The sequence below is a fragment of the Fusarium musae genome, chromosome 2 (assembly GCF_019915245.1).
Source record: "Fusarium musae strain F31 chromosome 2, whole genome shotgun sequence".
Taxonomy (NCBI): domain Eukaryota; kingdom Fungi; phylum Ascomycota; class Sordariomycetes; order Hypocreales; family Nectriaceae; genus Fusarium; species Fusarium musae.
In genome coordinates, this window is record NC_058388.1 from 4,746,827 (window position 1) to 4,758,831 (window position 12,005).

At 42.3% G+C, this 12,005-nt stretch overlaps 5 protein-coding genes across 5 annotated transcripts; 3 read left to right on the forward strand and 2 right to left on the reverse strand.

Annotated features, from left to right (window-relative positions):
* Nucleotides 1-2,926: 2,926 nt before the first annotated feature.
* J7337_003374 (uncharacterized protein) lies at nt 2,927-3,508 on the forward strand (the record flags this gene model as incomplete). Its single annotated transcript, XM_044821090.1, has 3 exons — nt 2,927-2,984; nt 3,040-3,371; nt 3,470-3,508. 3 exons carry the CDS (start codon nt 2,927-2,929, stop codon nt 3,506-3,508), a joined length of 429 nt encoding a protein of 142 aa, XP_044685390.1.
* Nucleotides 3,509-3,959: 451 nt separating this feature from the next.
* Nucleotides 3,960-4,188, reverse strand: J7337_003375 (uncharacterized protein; the record flags this gene model as incomplete). Its single annotated transcript, XM_044821091.1, has 2 exons — nt 3,960-4,064; nt 4,114-4,188. 2 exons carry the CDS (start codon nt 4,186-4,188, stop codon nt 3,960-3,962), a joined length of 180 nt encoding a protein of 59 aa, XP_044685391.1.
* Nucleotides 4,189-6,445: 2,257 nt separating this feature from the next.
* Nucleotides 6,446-7,734, forward strand: J7337_003376 (uncharacterized protein; the record flags this gene model as incomplete). Its single annotated transcript, XM_044821092.1, has 2 exons — nt 6,446-6,700; nt 7,213-7,734. 2 exons carry the CDS (start codon nt 6,446-6,448, stop codon nt 7,732-7,734), a joined length of 777 nt encoding a protein of 258 aa, XP_044685392.1.
* An 847-nt stretch (nt 7,735-8,581) lies between these two features.
* J7337_003377 (uncharacterized protein) lies at nt 8,582-10,018 on the reverse strand (the record flags this gene model as incomplete). The annotated part of the gene is made up of 1 exon (XM_044821093.1): nt 8,582-10,018. The coding sequence occupies one exon, from the start codon at nt 10,016-10,018 to the stop codon at nt 8,582-8,584; it is 1,437 nt and encodes a 478-aa protein (XP_044685393.1).
* Nucleotides 10,019-11,123: 1,105 nt separating this feature from the next.
* J7337_003378 (uncharacterized protein) lies at nt 11,124-11,899 on the forward strand (the record flags this gene model as incomplete). The annotated part of the gene is made up of 2 exons (XM_044821094.1): nt 11,124-11,363; nt 11,414-11,899. 2 exons carry the CDS (start codon nt 11,124-11,126, stop codon nt 11,897-11,899), a joined length of 726 nt encoding a protein of 241 aa, XP_044685394.1.
* Between the last annotated feature and the right edge of the window lie 106 nt (nt 11,900-12,005).

Below are 12,005 nucleotides of genomic sequence, written 5' to 3' on the forward strand. Positions count from 1 at the left end.
CTTAACTATTATAATAATAGCTTTAATAAGACTAATCTTTTATTAATATTAATCTTATTAAATACTAAATATTAATAATTATTTTTTTTTTTTTTTAGTTACTATTAGCCTTATTTAGGGCTATTAAGCTTTTAACTTTTTATATAATAGCTTAAATAGTAAGGCCTCTATAATAAGCCAGAATTATAGAAGTTAATATTAATTAAAGTTTATCTGCCTTAAGTAGCGCAATTACTGCCTTAACTAAGCAATATAAGTACTACCTACAGGTCCTTTAGCAGCTATATTAACCTTCTTCTTTTACCCCTATTTAAAAATCTTTAATTAACCTTTATAATATACTAGGCCTAGTATACCTATTATATTTCTACTTAAAGGTTAGTTAGACCTTAACTAAGCAAGAGATTAAGTATAAACTTATAAGTATATTTACTAACTTAACTTTCCTTTTATTAATTACAGTTACTAATATTAATTATAGCTATTAATAAGATACTTACTATATATAAAAGCCTAGAGCCTAATTAGGGCTATTATATAACTAACTATAACTTTATTACTATAATTAAATTAGTACTAAGTTAGGCTAATAATAAAGATTATTATAAGCTTTATATAATAACTATAGCTATTAAGAAGAACTTTTTATTTAAAAGCCTATTTAATTTAGTTAAGATAGCTATTTTTAATTATATTTTAATTAATTTAATTAGTTATATAGATCTAGCTTATTTAGGTTATCTTATTTATTTAGTTTAGCTAGCTAGGGAGCTAGCTAGATTAAATAAGCTAGAAAAGGCTATAAGAAAAAGCCTGCCTTTTAATATAAAAGAAGTAGCTTTCCTTATTATATTAATAAGTCTAAACTTAGCTTTATATAAAAAGTAGCTTAAGAATATAATTATTAAGGCTAATTATTTATATTATATTTTCCTAATTATATAAAATTAAAGCGTATTTATAAATAGAGTTTTAGGGTAAAGGCAGGGTAATAGCAGGGTTAGATTAAAGGTTTAAAGGAAGAAGGTTAACTTTTATATAAGTTAGTTAGTAAAAGCTAAATTAACCTAAAGTTAATAATAACTCTATTAATTAAATATATATACCTAGGTATATAACTAACTGCTTTTATATTTAAATAAATAAAGTAAAATTAATAATAAAATAGTAATTAAACTAGGGATTAATAATTATATTAATAAAATTATAATTATATTTTAAATTATATTTATATATAAAAAGATTTTATAAAATAATAATAGCTTTATAGACTTTAAAAATTACTATAAGGCTATTATAAAATATATTTTTATATAAAACTTTTATTAATTAAATAGTAATTTCTTTACTTAACTAGCTTTTTTTAATTATAAAACTATTATTTATATAATAGCTTATAGTAGATTTTTTATTAAAATTATTTAAGTTATTTAATAAAAGAAAATAATATTATTTAAGCTATTAAAATTAGAAAATAAAGTAATTTAAAAAGTAATTATATAATTAATTTAATAAAATTAAGTTTAAATTATATTTATATTTAATATATAAATAGTAATTTATTTATAAAATCTTTTAAATATAATATATAATTATTAAAATTATTAAAAAATATTAATATATAAAAAAAGCTTAACTTTAAGAAAATTTTATAATAATATATATATTAATATTACTAAATCTAAAAGAAGGTTTAAGGTAATTAAAAGGTAGTAGTAATATTAAGTTTATAAGTTAGTTATAAAATTAGAAAATACACTTCGGTTTTAATATAATAGTAAAGCTCTGCCTTAAGCAGAACTTCAGTTTAATTCAGCCTTTGTCCTCTATAAATATTGCCAGATCATGACAGACAGCACACATCGGCGTTGACGGCTGGATCAGAGATAGATACTGAGCACAGTTCATCCACCTCAATCACCTCGTCTACAAAATCAGGGTCCGGACTATCACAAGGAGTGATGGCAGTTGTAACCGCTGACGCCATCATTAGTGGTCTCTTGATTCTCGGTGGTATCGGATCGCTTGTCTGGCGGCGATTTGGGAAAGGCAGGAAGAATGTCAAGGGAACAGAGGAGGCTCAGGATCGACAGCATCAGTTCTATTCCTTAGAAACCAAAGTTGAGCGTCCGAGTGACATTACCACTCACCCTTGGAATATGCAACGAGCTATCTAGGATTACACAAAGGACCTTAACTTGGGAAGGAAAAGGAAGGAGCGATGTGAAGGCTCTCCTTACTTAGCATTTTACGTAAACTTGACGATATGACAATATAAAGGCTCTTGAACATGTTTAAAGCAGTAATCTGACTACAAGCGAGATCAGGCTTAACTTGAGATCCCTGTATTCTGAGACATATAATTCAGACCCTGTGCTACTAATCCATCTGCTGAAGCATGGTCGCTGAACCAGCCAGATATCCAGATGAGGCCCGCTGCCATAGGCAACTAACCCTAGCTGATTATACTTTCGAAGGATCTTACACTAATCCTCTCACAAGTCGGCAAATATTGACTTTCCTTCCTAGCAGAAGATCTGCAAAACTTGGCCCACTGAGTTATCTTCAAGGATACCTGATTGGTGAGTTCGCCATTGCGTCGGCTTTACAAGTATTGTGTTCCGTAAAGCCGAAGGATCTCTAGAGTTTGTAGGATCTATGAGCGGAACGCACTGGTGCGGTGGGCCATTGATGTTTTCCAAAGTTTGCTACTTCTGTACCTTGGCTTTGAGATGATACGTATACATTAATCAGACGGCACCAAGGGAGGAGTTGAGCCCTGGTTAAGTATGAGGGACTGCATACATGCGAAGTACGATATCTATATAAATGGCTGGCGCATCACTACTGTTTGTGACTCAGAACAAGCAACCCAATATCCAACTTATCTGACTTCCGGGATACTCTACAAGCATCGAAAGGCACAATGCTCTTGTCTCTTGCCGTTATCAGCGGCCTAGCCGCCCTCTCTCAAGGCTACGTTTGTACGTTACTATATCCTTAACAACACATAAATCTTGCTTACTGATACTACAATAGTGACGGCCTACAAGAACGTCGACGACTGCAAAGCAGAGGGCGACACTAACTACCGCATTTATGAAGGCGACTTCGACGGATGCCAAAAGTTCGGCGGCCAATCGGGCTCGACCTGTACCGAGTACTCTAATGGCGGCACCATCGGGCCCAACGCTTGTTCAAGCGACGTCTGGGAGGTGCACTCTGTTGCTCTTGACGGAAAGACACAGATTAGTGGCGCCCAGCTTTGTTACACGTGTACTTACTACACCGACGAGCATTGTGGTTCTCTGAACCAGAGTCCTCAGTGGTACTGTGATGGCTGGGAGGCGGGCCCAAAGTCCTTCCGATGTGTGAGTCATCCCAGGGTATACATTAAGGGATGCAATAAAGCTGACAAGAGATAAAGCAACTCGCTCAATCTCCTAGCGACTGCTAGAGAAAAACTCAGCTTGAGGGAGCTCTCGGTACGCTTATCATGAAGACATAGGAGCGTGATAGTCGATCTTGTGAGGGCTTCTATGTGCATTTCCTGTGTGTTTTATGGCTGGGTGGGGACCGAAAGACTGCACTGACAGGATTCCTGTTCGAGTCTAGTCCAAACCTTTGGAGGAGGACGGCATCTAAATTTCTTTTCGTCACTATCAACTGGTTTAAGTGCTGTGGCATAGTCACTAGCACCTACAACTGTGATAATTATGTTACTCTACTTATAGGAGCATCTCTAGATTATAGACGCTCCAATCACATTAACTTCAGAACTGTGTGCTAAGAATCTTAAAGTGACAAATTAAATTACTATTATGGAAACTCCAAGCAACATTTAGCTTTTACCCCTAGTTCTGAACCGCCAAAATCTATGGCGTACAGCGATTGGCTTCTGATTTGGGGCTTCCAGCGCTGGTAAATTCTCTCTTTCCTTCTTCAAAAGATGCCTTTGTCTATCTTTGGGTTCCATGACTACTGTTGGCATAGTTGTAGTATAGACCTCCGTCACCCTCTCCTGCACCGAGCTTATCGCGCTTTCCTGGGCCTTGAGAAGGGTACTATATTAGTATCAAGGGCTTTGATGTTGATCAATAGAGACCAATTTACCTCACGATGCAGTTTGTTGACTGCAAGCTCAGCGGACTCTGCTATCTCTTCAAACGTCAATCTCTCCCTGGACATTGAGGCAGATGGCTGTGAGAAATAAATATCAGACTCCACAGGATTTGTTACAGGAATAGTCGATCTCGGTGCAGAGCACAGAGCGAGTAGTGGTTCGGTTTGGCGTGGTGCGGATTGGCATTGTTGGGCCGGTCGTAATTTAAGCCTCTCACTATGCAAATCGATGCCGCTGATCAATGTAGCTAAAGAGCTAAAACATTGAACTTTGTGTAGAGCGGGGGTAAATGTATCTTGTGAGATTCGCATGTGAAGCAATAACCATTCAAACAGGATGTAAAACGCCAGGCGCAGCTCGACAGTAAGTTCAAGTAGTTCCTGTATCGTGTTAGGTATTCCTTGCTTCTTTATTCTTCAACGGGAGGATATATGCTGAACTTGCAGTTCCATCTTTCGATTCTCGTGTCCGCTGATCGGTTGTGCGGTTAGGAGGGTAGGATTCGTCCCAACTGATGATGTAGGAGACTTTATTCATGGTGCTTCCAAAACGGTCGACTTTCTCCCCATTCATAGCGATGATCCTATCGGACACAGCCCTGCAGTAGTCGTGAATCTCCCGCACTCCGCCCATCGCAGAGGCGAGTGAGTTGCCCATCTCTTGGAGCTTCTGACCTATAGTGGTCTAGAAGGAAGAATAGTATTTTAGAGTGTCATCAAAACAATACCATTCAGAGGATGATGACTCACATTAGCCTTGCGCCTTTGAGACAGATGTTCAGTTTCTATCTGCAGATCACGAGTCTGATCTTCAATGTCGTTGTCTGATATCGGCCCGTAACCTGATTTCTCTATCCCCTCCTTGAGGAATACAAGTGCGCAAAGGAACATTGCAGACAAAATCATAGCTTTGAGAAAGATACCAGAGAGTAGCAGTATAGATAACAACGTGATTAGGAGTGGGATGGCATAAGTGAAGTCGAATCTTGTAAAATTCTTCTTATGTAGGGCCCCTCCATTGTCTAGCGAAGGTTAGATCATTGGACAAGAAATCAACCAAAGATACATACTATCGTAGCGACGTGTTTTAATTTCTGCTTCGGCATCTTCTAACCTTTTAGTTAAGCGGATATCCAATTGTGTATTATCCGCTATCCATCGCAGTCAGCAGTTAGCCAACTCGGATTTTTGAGGTGACAAATATACTTACTGATCAACGATCAAGGAACCGCTCAGAGCTCGCAGTATAGCTCCCCTGTGCACTTGCCGCTATGACTGGTTCCGCAGAGATTCTATATCTCTTGAAGAGCAGTGGAGCTGAAATGACAGGCTTGGACTTCCGGAAACGGACACCGCTGTCGTATGCTGTTGAGCATGAGCATGTTCAGGCTGTTTCGTTCTTAGCGAAGCAGGCGCCTTCATATCAAAGCGCTTCTCGCAAGGAAGCTGCAAATTTTCATCTCGGCTCGGGTCATAGAGAGCTTATGAAAGGCTGGAAAGTCATGAATGGTGAAGTAAGGAACATTCTTAAATAGATAGGAATTTAAAGTGCCGCTCGGAAGGTAGCAAGATTTCTTAAGATACAAAATAATAAATATGGAGTATTCTGAGGCCCTCCAACAAGCAGGATTTCTCTTAGTCTTCTCGTATATTTTAAAACAGTTGACAGCTGTTGATATGCGGCTTTTGTTGGTCCTTTTACCCTGCCCACTGTGGAGACTTGGACATTCCACTTCCACAATAGGGCAAGAGTATTACAGTGCCACAGTTATTAATTGGTCTAGTAATTTCGGCCCTATAGATTCTTTCCTTATTACAGACTTGTGACTCGGTTAACCCAGATGATTTCTCTGTTCCAACGCGGCACAGGCGCAAAACCCTTGCTGATACCATGACGATTGACCGAGAGTTGATACTTTCGCCGAATGTGAGCATCAATCATAGCGTTCTCCCTGCAACCAACATACAGATAAAATAACGTTTTATGTAATTGACCAGCCCTTTTATGGCAGTTGCCTTCATGGCTAGCAGTGCTGTAAGCTTCATCAGTGATCTGGTCAAAGAGGCACAGTCAAGGCATCATGTGATGATGGCTCTTCTTGATCTATAAGTACTTGTTGATGGACATGAACTTTCCAAATGTCACTACAAGTTCCCAACCACTTTAGAGCCTTTGGCATTACAGAATCATTGACCGGACTTGCCATCGAGCTATCAAAATGAAGCTGAGTACGACTATGACTTCTCTATGATACAGAAGTACCCAAACACTGACTGATGTGCTATAGTCCCATCCCTCTTAACCACTTTGCTCGCCGGTAACATGGCGAACGCCAAATACACCGTTGAAATCCCAGAAGATGCTGTCTGGGTCACCAACTGGGACGAGCTGCAAGCTGCCCCTCGATTCGCAGGAGTTCTCCTCCCCAAGTATGGAGGCTTTGTCATTGAAGTCGATGAGAAGATTGTCTTGGCTACGGATGAACAAATGAGTAAGGAAGTGCTCGACTTGCTCACGGATTTGGAGAAAAACGACCCACAGTCTGAGGGCGAGCAGACTACTCCCAACAAGAGAGACGTAGAAATTCGAGGTTATGGAAATAGATGTTCTCATCCCCCTTGCTTTGGCCCAGGGCTCTGCTCTCAGTACTCTCATTGTCATGTGTGTGCTGGACTTACTGGCGCGGTTTTCAAGAGGGGCAGGTGTATTTGAGCCTGGCATTAACAGTCAACTTGGTTGCTAGTCAATGGGGGCAGCAAAACCTTGCGGCGTTGGCTGCACAAAGAACCTTTTTGGGATGATTTGATTAGAAATAGGCAGATTCAGGACTTTGAAGAGGGGCCTTTTGAAAAATGGTTTACGCTAGTAGAAATCATTACGTTTAGATCGAGCCATGTTCTTCCTGTTGTTGGTTGGGTGACTGTTGGTTGGTCTTACAGCAGGGATTAGAAGACAGTCATCACATGTCTAACTGAATGATGCAGCATGGCTCTTACGATTGATAAGAGCAACGCCATCAGATTTGCGCCGAGATTTATGGCTCAAGGTCAAGACGGCTTTCCCTTTAAACTTTCTATCCCTACATCAAGATCTTGCAGACGATGTCTCAATCCAATACAGAGATTCACGAATCAATCGATCCTGAAGCAACATGCTGCAGCAGCGAAGGCGGTATCGCCTACAAAAACCTTTCACCTGATCAAAAAGAAATAAGCGACATTCTGCGCAACATGGATCGCGATCCTGATCTATTGGGTCTTGCAGACCTCGGCAGAGACGGAGTTTTCCGCTTCCTCGACGCTGATCGCAACATTCACTACGCCGTTCCTCTGCGACCTGCACTTGTCAAAGCCCTTATTGATCGTTTACCCTACGATCCGGAAGTTGAGGCATTTTGGCGTGGCGTGGATGGGACGAAAGTGCCTGAAGAGCAGTGGTATAACCCGCCCGAAGGAATACTTCCTCCGCCTTTGACGGAGGAGGAGAGGAGGGAAGAAAGAGAGATTATGGAGAAGAATAGAGATAAGATTGATAAGGTGAGGGAGGATCTGAAGAAGGGGATTCATCGGGAGCGTCTTGTATTTATAGAATCGGATAACAAGCTCGAGTAACTTTCGGGTCTCAACATCAGACGACCTGGTCTGAGCTGGAACTGAGTGCGCTATTTTTAGTTGACCCCACTGCACCAAGCCTCTCATTTACGCCTTGACTTGGAATTGATCTTGGTTCAAACACTAGAGCTTAGTCCTGCGAGTCATGTCCATGAGATTTTAGCATGTTTGTCTCAAGCTAAGTAGATATCGGAGCGAGATTCCGTCGATAACAGTCAAGGAAGTTGACAGCGATGAGAATACGAGGCGCCTGTGGATCGCGATCATACGTGTTGTTGTGCCCTGCTGCACTAAACCCAGTGAGGACAGGGCTGCTCTTCTGTCGGATTTGGCGGGTCGGCCAGGTCGGTAACTGAAGATGGTCCAGGGTATTTTCGTGATAGCGCTCACGATTTTGCTCTGCATCTATCCTTTGACCTTACGCATGGCTCATTGAGATTTTCTAAATCGAAATATAGATATACGATAATCATGGCGTAGAATTTGGAGTATTATCGAACTTGCCTAAGTTTTAATTTTCCGTAAGGGATGAAAATGTGCTTTTTAATTCTCGGACTCTGACACCGTTATTAAAGATATCACAAATATGCTTTTGCAGGCTGAAAATTAAAAACTACCTCAAAGCAGTATGTTCAGTCAAATATAAGCTTGAGATCAAGTAATAACTAAACGAGAGCAATTCGTTTATAGGGAAGTCTTAAGAAGCCCATCTGGGCTAGATGGAGGCATGGTGTTTATGATATTCTAAGCTGGCATTTATAATGTGGTATCTTGATTCTGGCAAACACAATATCTATATCTAAAACTCGAACAAATTGCCACGCGCGATAATTCATGAACTTGACTCTCAAGCACCCAAATACAACAACCAAGCTCGCATGTTCTCCACCAACCTCTGAGCATCCTCACGAATCTCCGGCAAGTCCTGCCAAGACACCTCAATCGACAAATCTCCATCCTTCACTGAGACCATACTGATCTGAATCGCCGGCCCAACAACATTTCCACTCAGTGAAAACCTCGCCCTTCCCACCACAAAGCCATCATCCTCACTCTTGCCATCAATAACACCAAGATTCGTAACCTCCCATGATAAATCTCGAGGTCTTCTTTCCAATGACTTGAGATAGTCATGCCAGTCAGACACCACCTTCATCAAGCCGACGATATTATCGTCTACACCAGTGTCGAGGCGCTTTTCGATATCTCTGCGGATTTGCTGTGCTGCTTTCCAGATCGTGGGCTCTAGATCTTCGATGGGTTGGGCGGGCCAATTGTTAATACGTGCTTGGGCTCGCATGTCGCTGACGATTTCGTGGTCGAAAAGATGGGTGAGGGACGCAGTGCAGTTCTGAATACTATTATCGAGATCAAGAGATGCGTATTTTGACGGCCGAAGCTCCTTGCGCAAGAACTTTCGATGATCCATTGCTGTTGCGACTTGGAAGGCATCGGTGTTGCCCTCATTGATGTCAACGGATAGACAAGCTAGAACAATCCCGTGGATAAGGCCTGTAAGTGTCGTATCATTCTCTCGGCACTGGCTCAAGAGCTTCTTCAAGGTAAGGGCATCAATATCAATGGCCTTGAAACGTGTGATGTAAGGGTCAGCCTGGATAGGCGCCCAGAGAGCTTTTGACTCTTCTGAGTGGAAGCAAGAAGGACAAAGACCATGCCAGATCTCTGAACAGGCATACCCCAAGCTCAAGTTATGCTTGGCGAGCTTCTCCTGTGGTTGGGGAAAGTTGTCCTTGCATATAGAAGTTGTCATGACTCGAGATCCTCTTCGAAGTAGTGATGAAGAAACTGGGTAGTTGAGGCTTTGGAGTAGTGTTTGGTGAAAGATCTTGGCACCCATGCCATCGTGGTTAGCATGGCTCCAGATATACATCACATCAACAAAGTCGTCTGTCCTCGTTCGCATCAGACATATTCTCCACCCCGGCCTCGTCTCAACACTCTCAAACTTGGCGTCGAGCTGATACTCCAGATTCGCTTCAAACGCCCTCTCATAGTCCTTCGAGTTCGGCCGGACATCCCAAGATACATGGTCTGCGAGATCAAGCGACGGGAGCGACACCCAAGCAGGCTTTTTCGTACCCTCACCGACGAGGCCGACTTGTAGCAAGGGAAACTGGAGGACGGTTTGGGCAATCGCCTGGTCGAAGCGTCGGAGGACTCGGTCATGGTTGATGAAGGCCTGGAGAGATAGCGGGAGTGTGTAGCGGCAAGTGAGGGCTGTACTGCAGTAGTAGTCGAGATTATGCAGAGCTGATTCGCACATCTCGCTAGGCTTATCAGCGCGGTTCACTAGCACGGTATGTTCGGGATACTCACATCTGGCCGAGACGCCGAATTAAAGACTTTGGATTTGGACTTGATGGCATATTTTCTTGCTTGCTTGCTGACTGACTAAATTGTTGTGATCTACATTTGAAAAGTAAGCTTGTTAAAACACTTTTATACCGAAAATACCGTCAAGTTCTAAGCCTCAATATGACACTATTCCCAAACGCCCTCGGCCCGCGGACTCGAAATTCGTCACCGTCTCGCGTTTAATCGGAGCCCGCACTCGCTCAACCTCGTTTACCCCTGCCAAAATTCACTAGCATAATGGCCTATCATTACGCAACATTCACATTGCGCTCCGTGCCCATTTCTAGTCGCTTTATCTTAGTGGGCCCCTCTGACTCGGCAGTTATAGAACTTTCTGCTCGACGTCGCCCTGACAAAGACTAAATGCTATTTTGCTCCTCTGAAACAGGGTAGCAGAAAGCTTAAACAGCCCCGAGCATCCGGGATTAATTGGTGACAACGATGCTGTAGAGACATTCTTCCGGAGAATCCACTAAGTAGACTGGGGGATTTGAAAAGGGTCCTGTCCCATCGTGAAAAATATCTGAATCAACTTATTACCGTAAACTTTCGATCCGACTTTTTTAAATTCTACTTTATCGTCTTCTTGATCATACGATCTCCTCGCTTCCCCATAGTCGCGTGTTTGTTAGTTTTATTTTTTTTTGTTTCAGCGGGCAGATAACCCGATCCAGTTACTAGCTTTGACGCGTCGGCCATGAATAGCACGGAGAGGACAGCTTACGTGGTGCAGTTCCTACAACATGAGGTGTCGAAGCTTCACACGCGAGAAACGTGCTGGCATCAATCTGGCGTCGGCGGTCTCCTAGCGCTATTGCGTGCGAATCTCTCGGAGTCGAAGTCGTGGAACAGCAGCTATGTCTCTGGGGGACCGTATACGTTTAACGCGACGGGGAATTTGTTCACTGTTGATCTTGCGACGAAGCATTTTGATGTGAATACTGTTGATCAAGATACATTTATCACGTTGACGTATGTCCATGGTATGTTTTACTCCCTAGGTGATTTGAGCTATGTTGACGATTACAGCGTTATGCATGATCATCGCATTCTTCTTGGTGTATCCTATTATTCTGCTCATGGAGTCAAGTACAGTGCTATGTGATCTGATCAATAAACCTGTCGCAAAGCATACTGTTCGGAAATGGGAGTCTGTACTCCGAGCCTTTGTCTTTACGCCCCTCGTCATCGCTGGACTAGTGGCGGGAATCATCGCAATGGGCTCATCGGATCATTTCAGAACTGAACACGGGGTATGAATACCAAGATCAGCTTGGCGAACGGCTAACTAACGCGAAAACAGGTCATTGGGCTCGTCACTGTAGTGTTTGCAGGCTTCGCATCGCTACTGTACTTCTTCGACTTCTTCTTTGGCTCAAGAATGGCTCGAACAATCATGGGGATGCGCTGGCGTCAAAATCTCAAATACTTCGACATGTTCGTCTGCCAAGTCATCCTCATGCTCTCCGGCTTCGTCCTAACCGACGGTTTCGACGATCTCTCCGTCATGGGCCTATGCTACATCCAGATCTCGCTCGCATGGGCAGTATCTATCGGCATGATAGCAGCGTTTGTCTGGAACAGTGCCATGGTCTTGATGACAGCTCAGTGGTTTCTGGTCCGTCGAGCACGACCCAACGGAGGCGTCGCCAACACCAACAACAGAATGTGGAGGCTCGTGCGCTTCCGCCGTCGTCGTCGCGAACCATCACCAGAGCCTACTACGCAAGCATACGAAATGGGCTCGTCATCAGAAACGTCTGAAACTTGCGGTCGGGGAACGGACTGAAGCTGGGGCTGTGCTGTGATACTTATGGATGCCAAGCGTTCCAGGATAGATAGAGTTTTCACATTTCAGTTTAGTTCAATGATGAGATTTTTTAACGACATTTTTC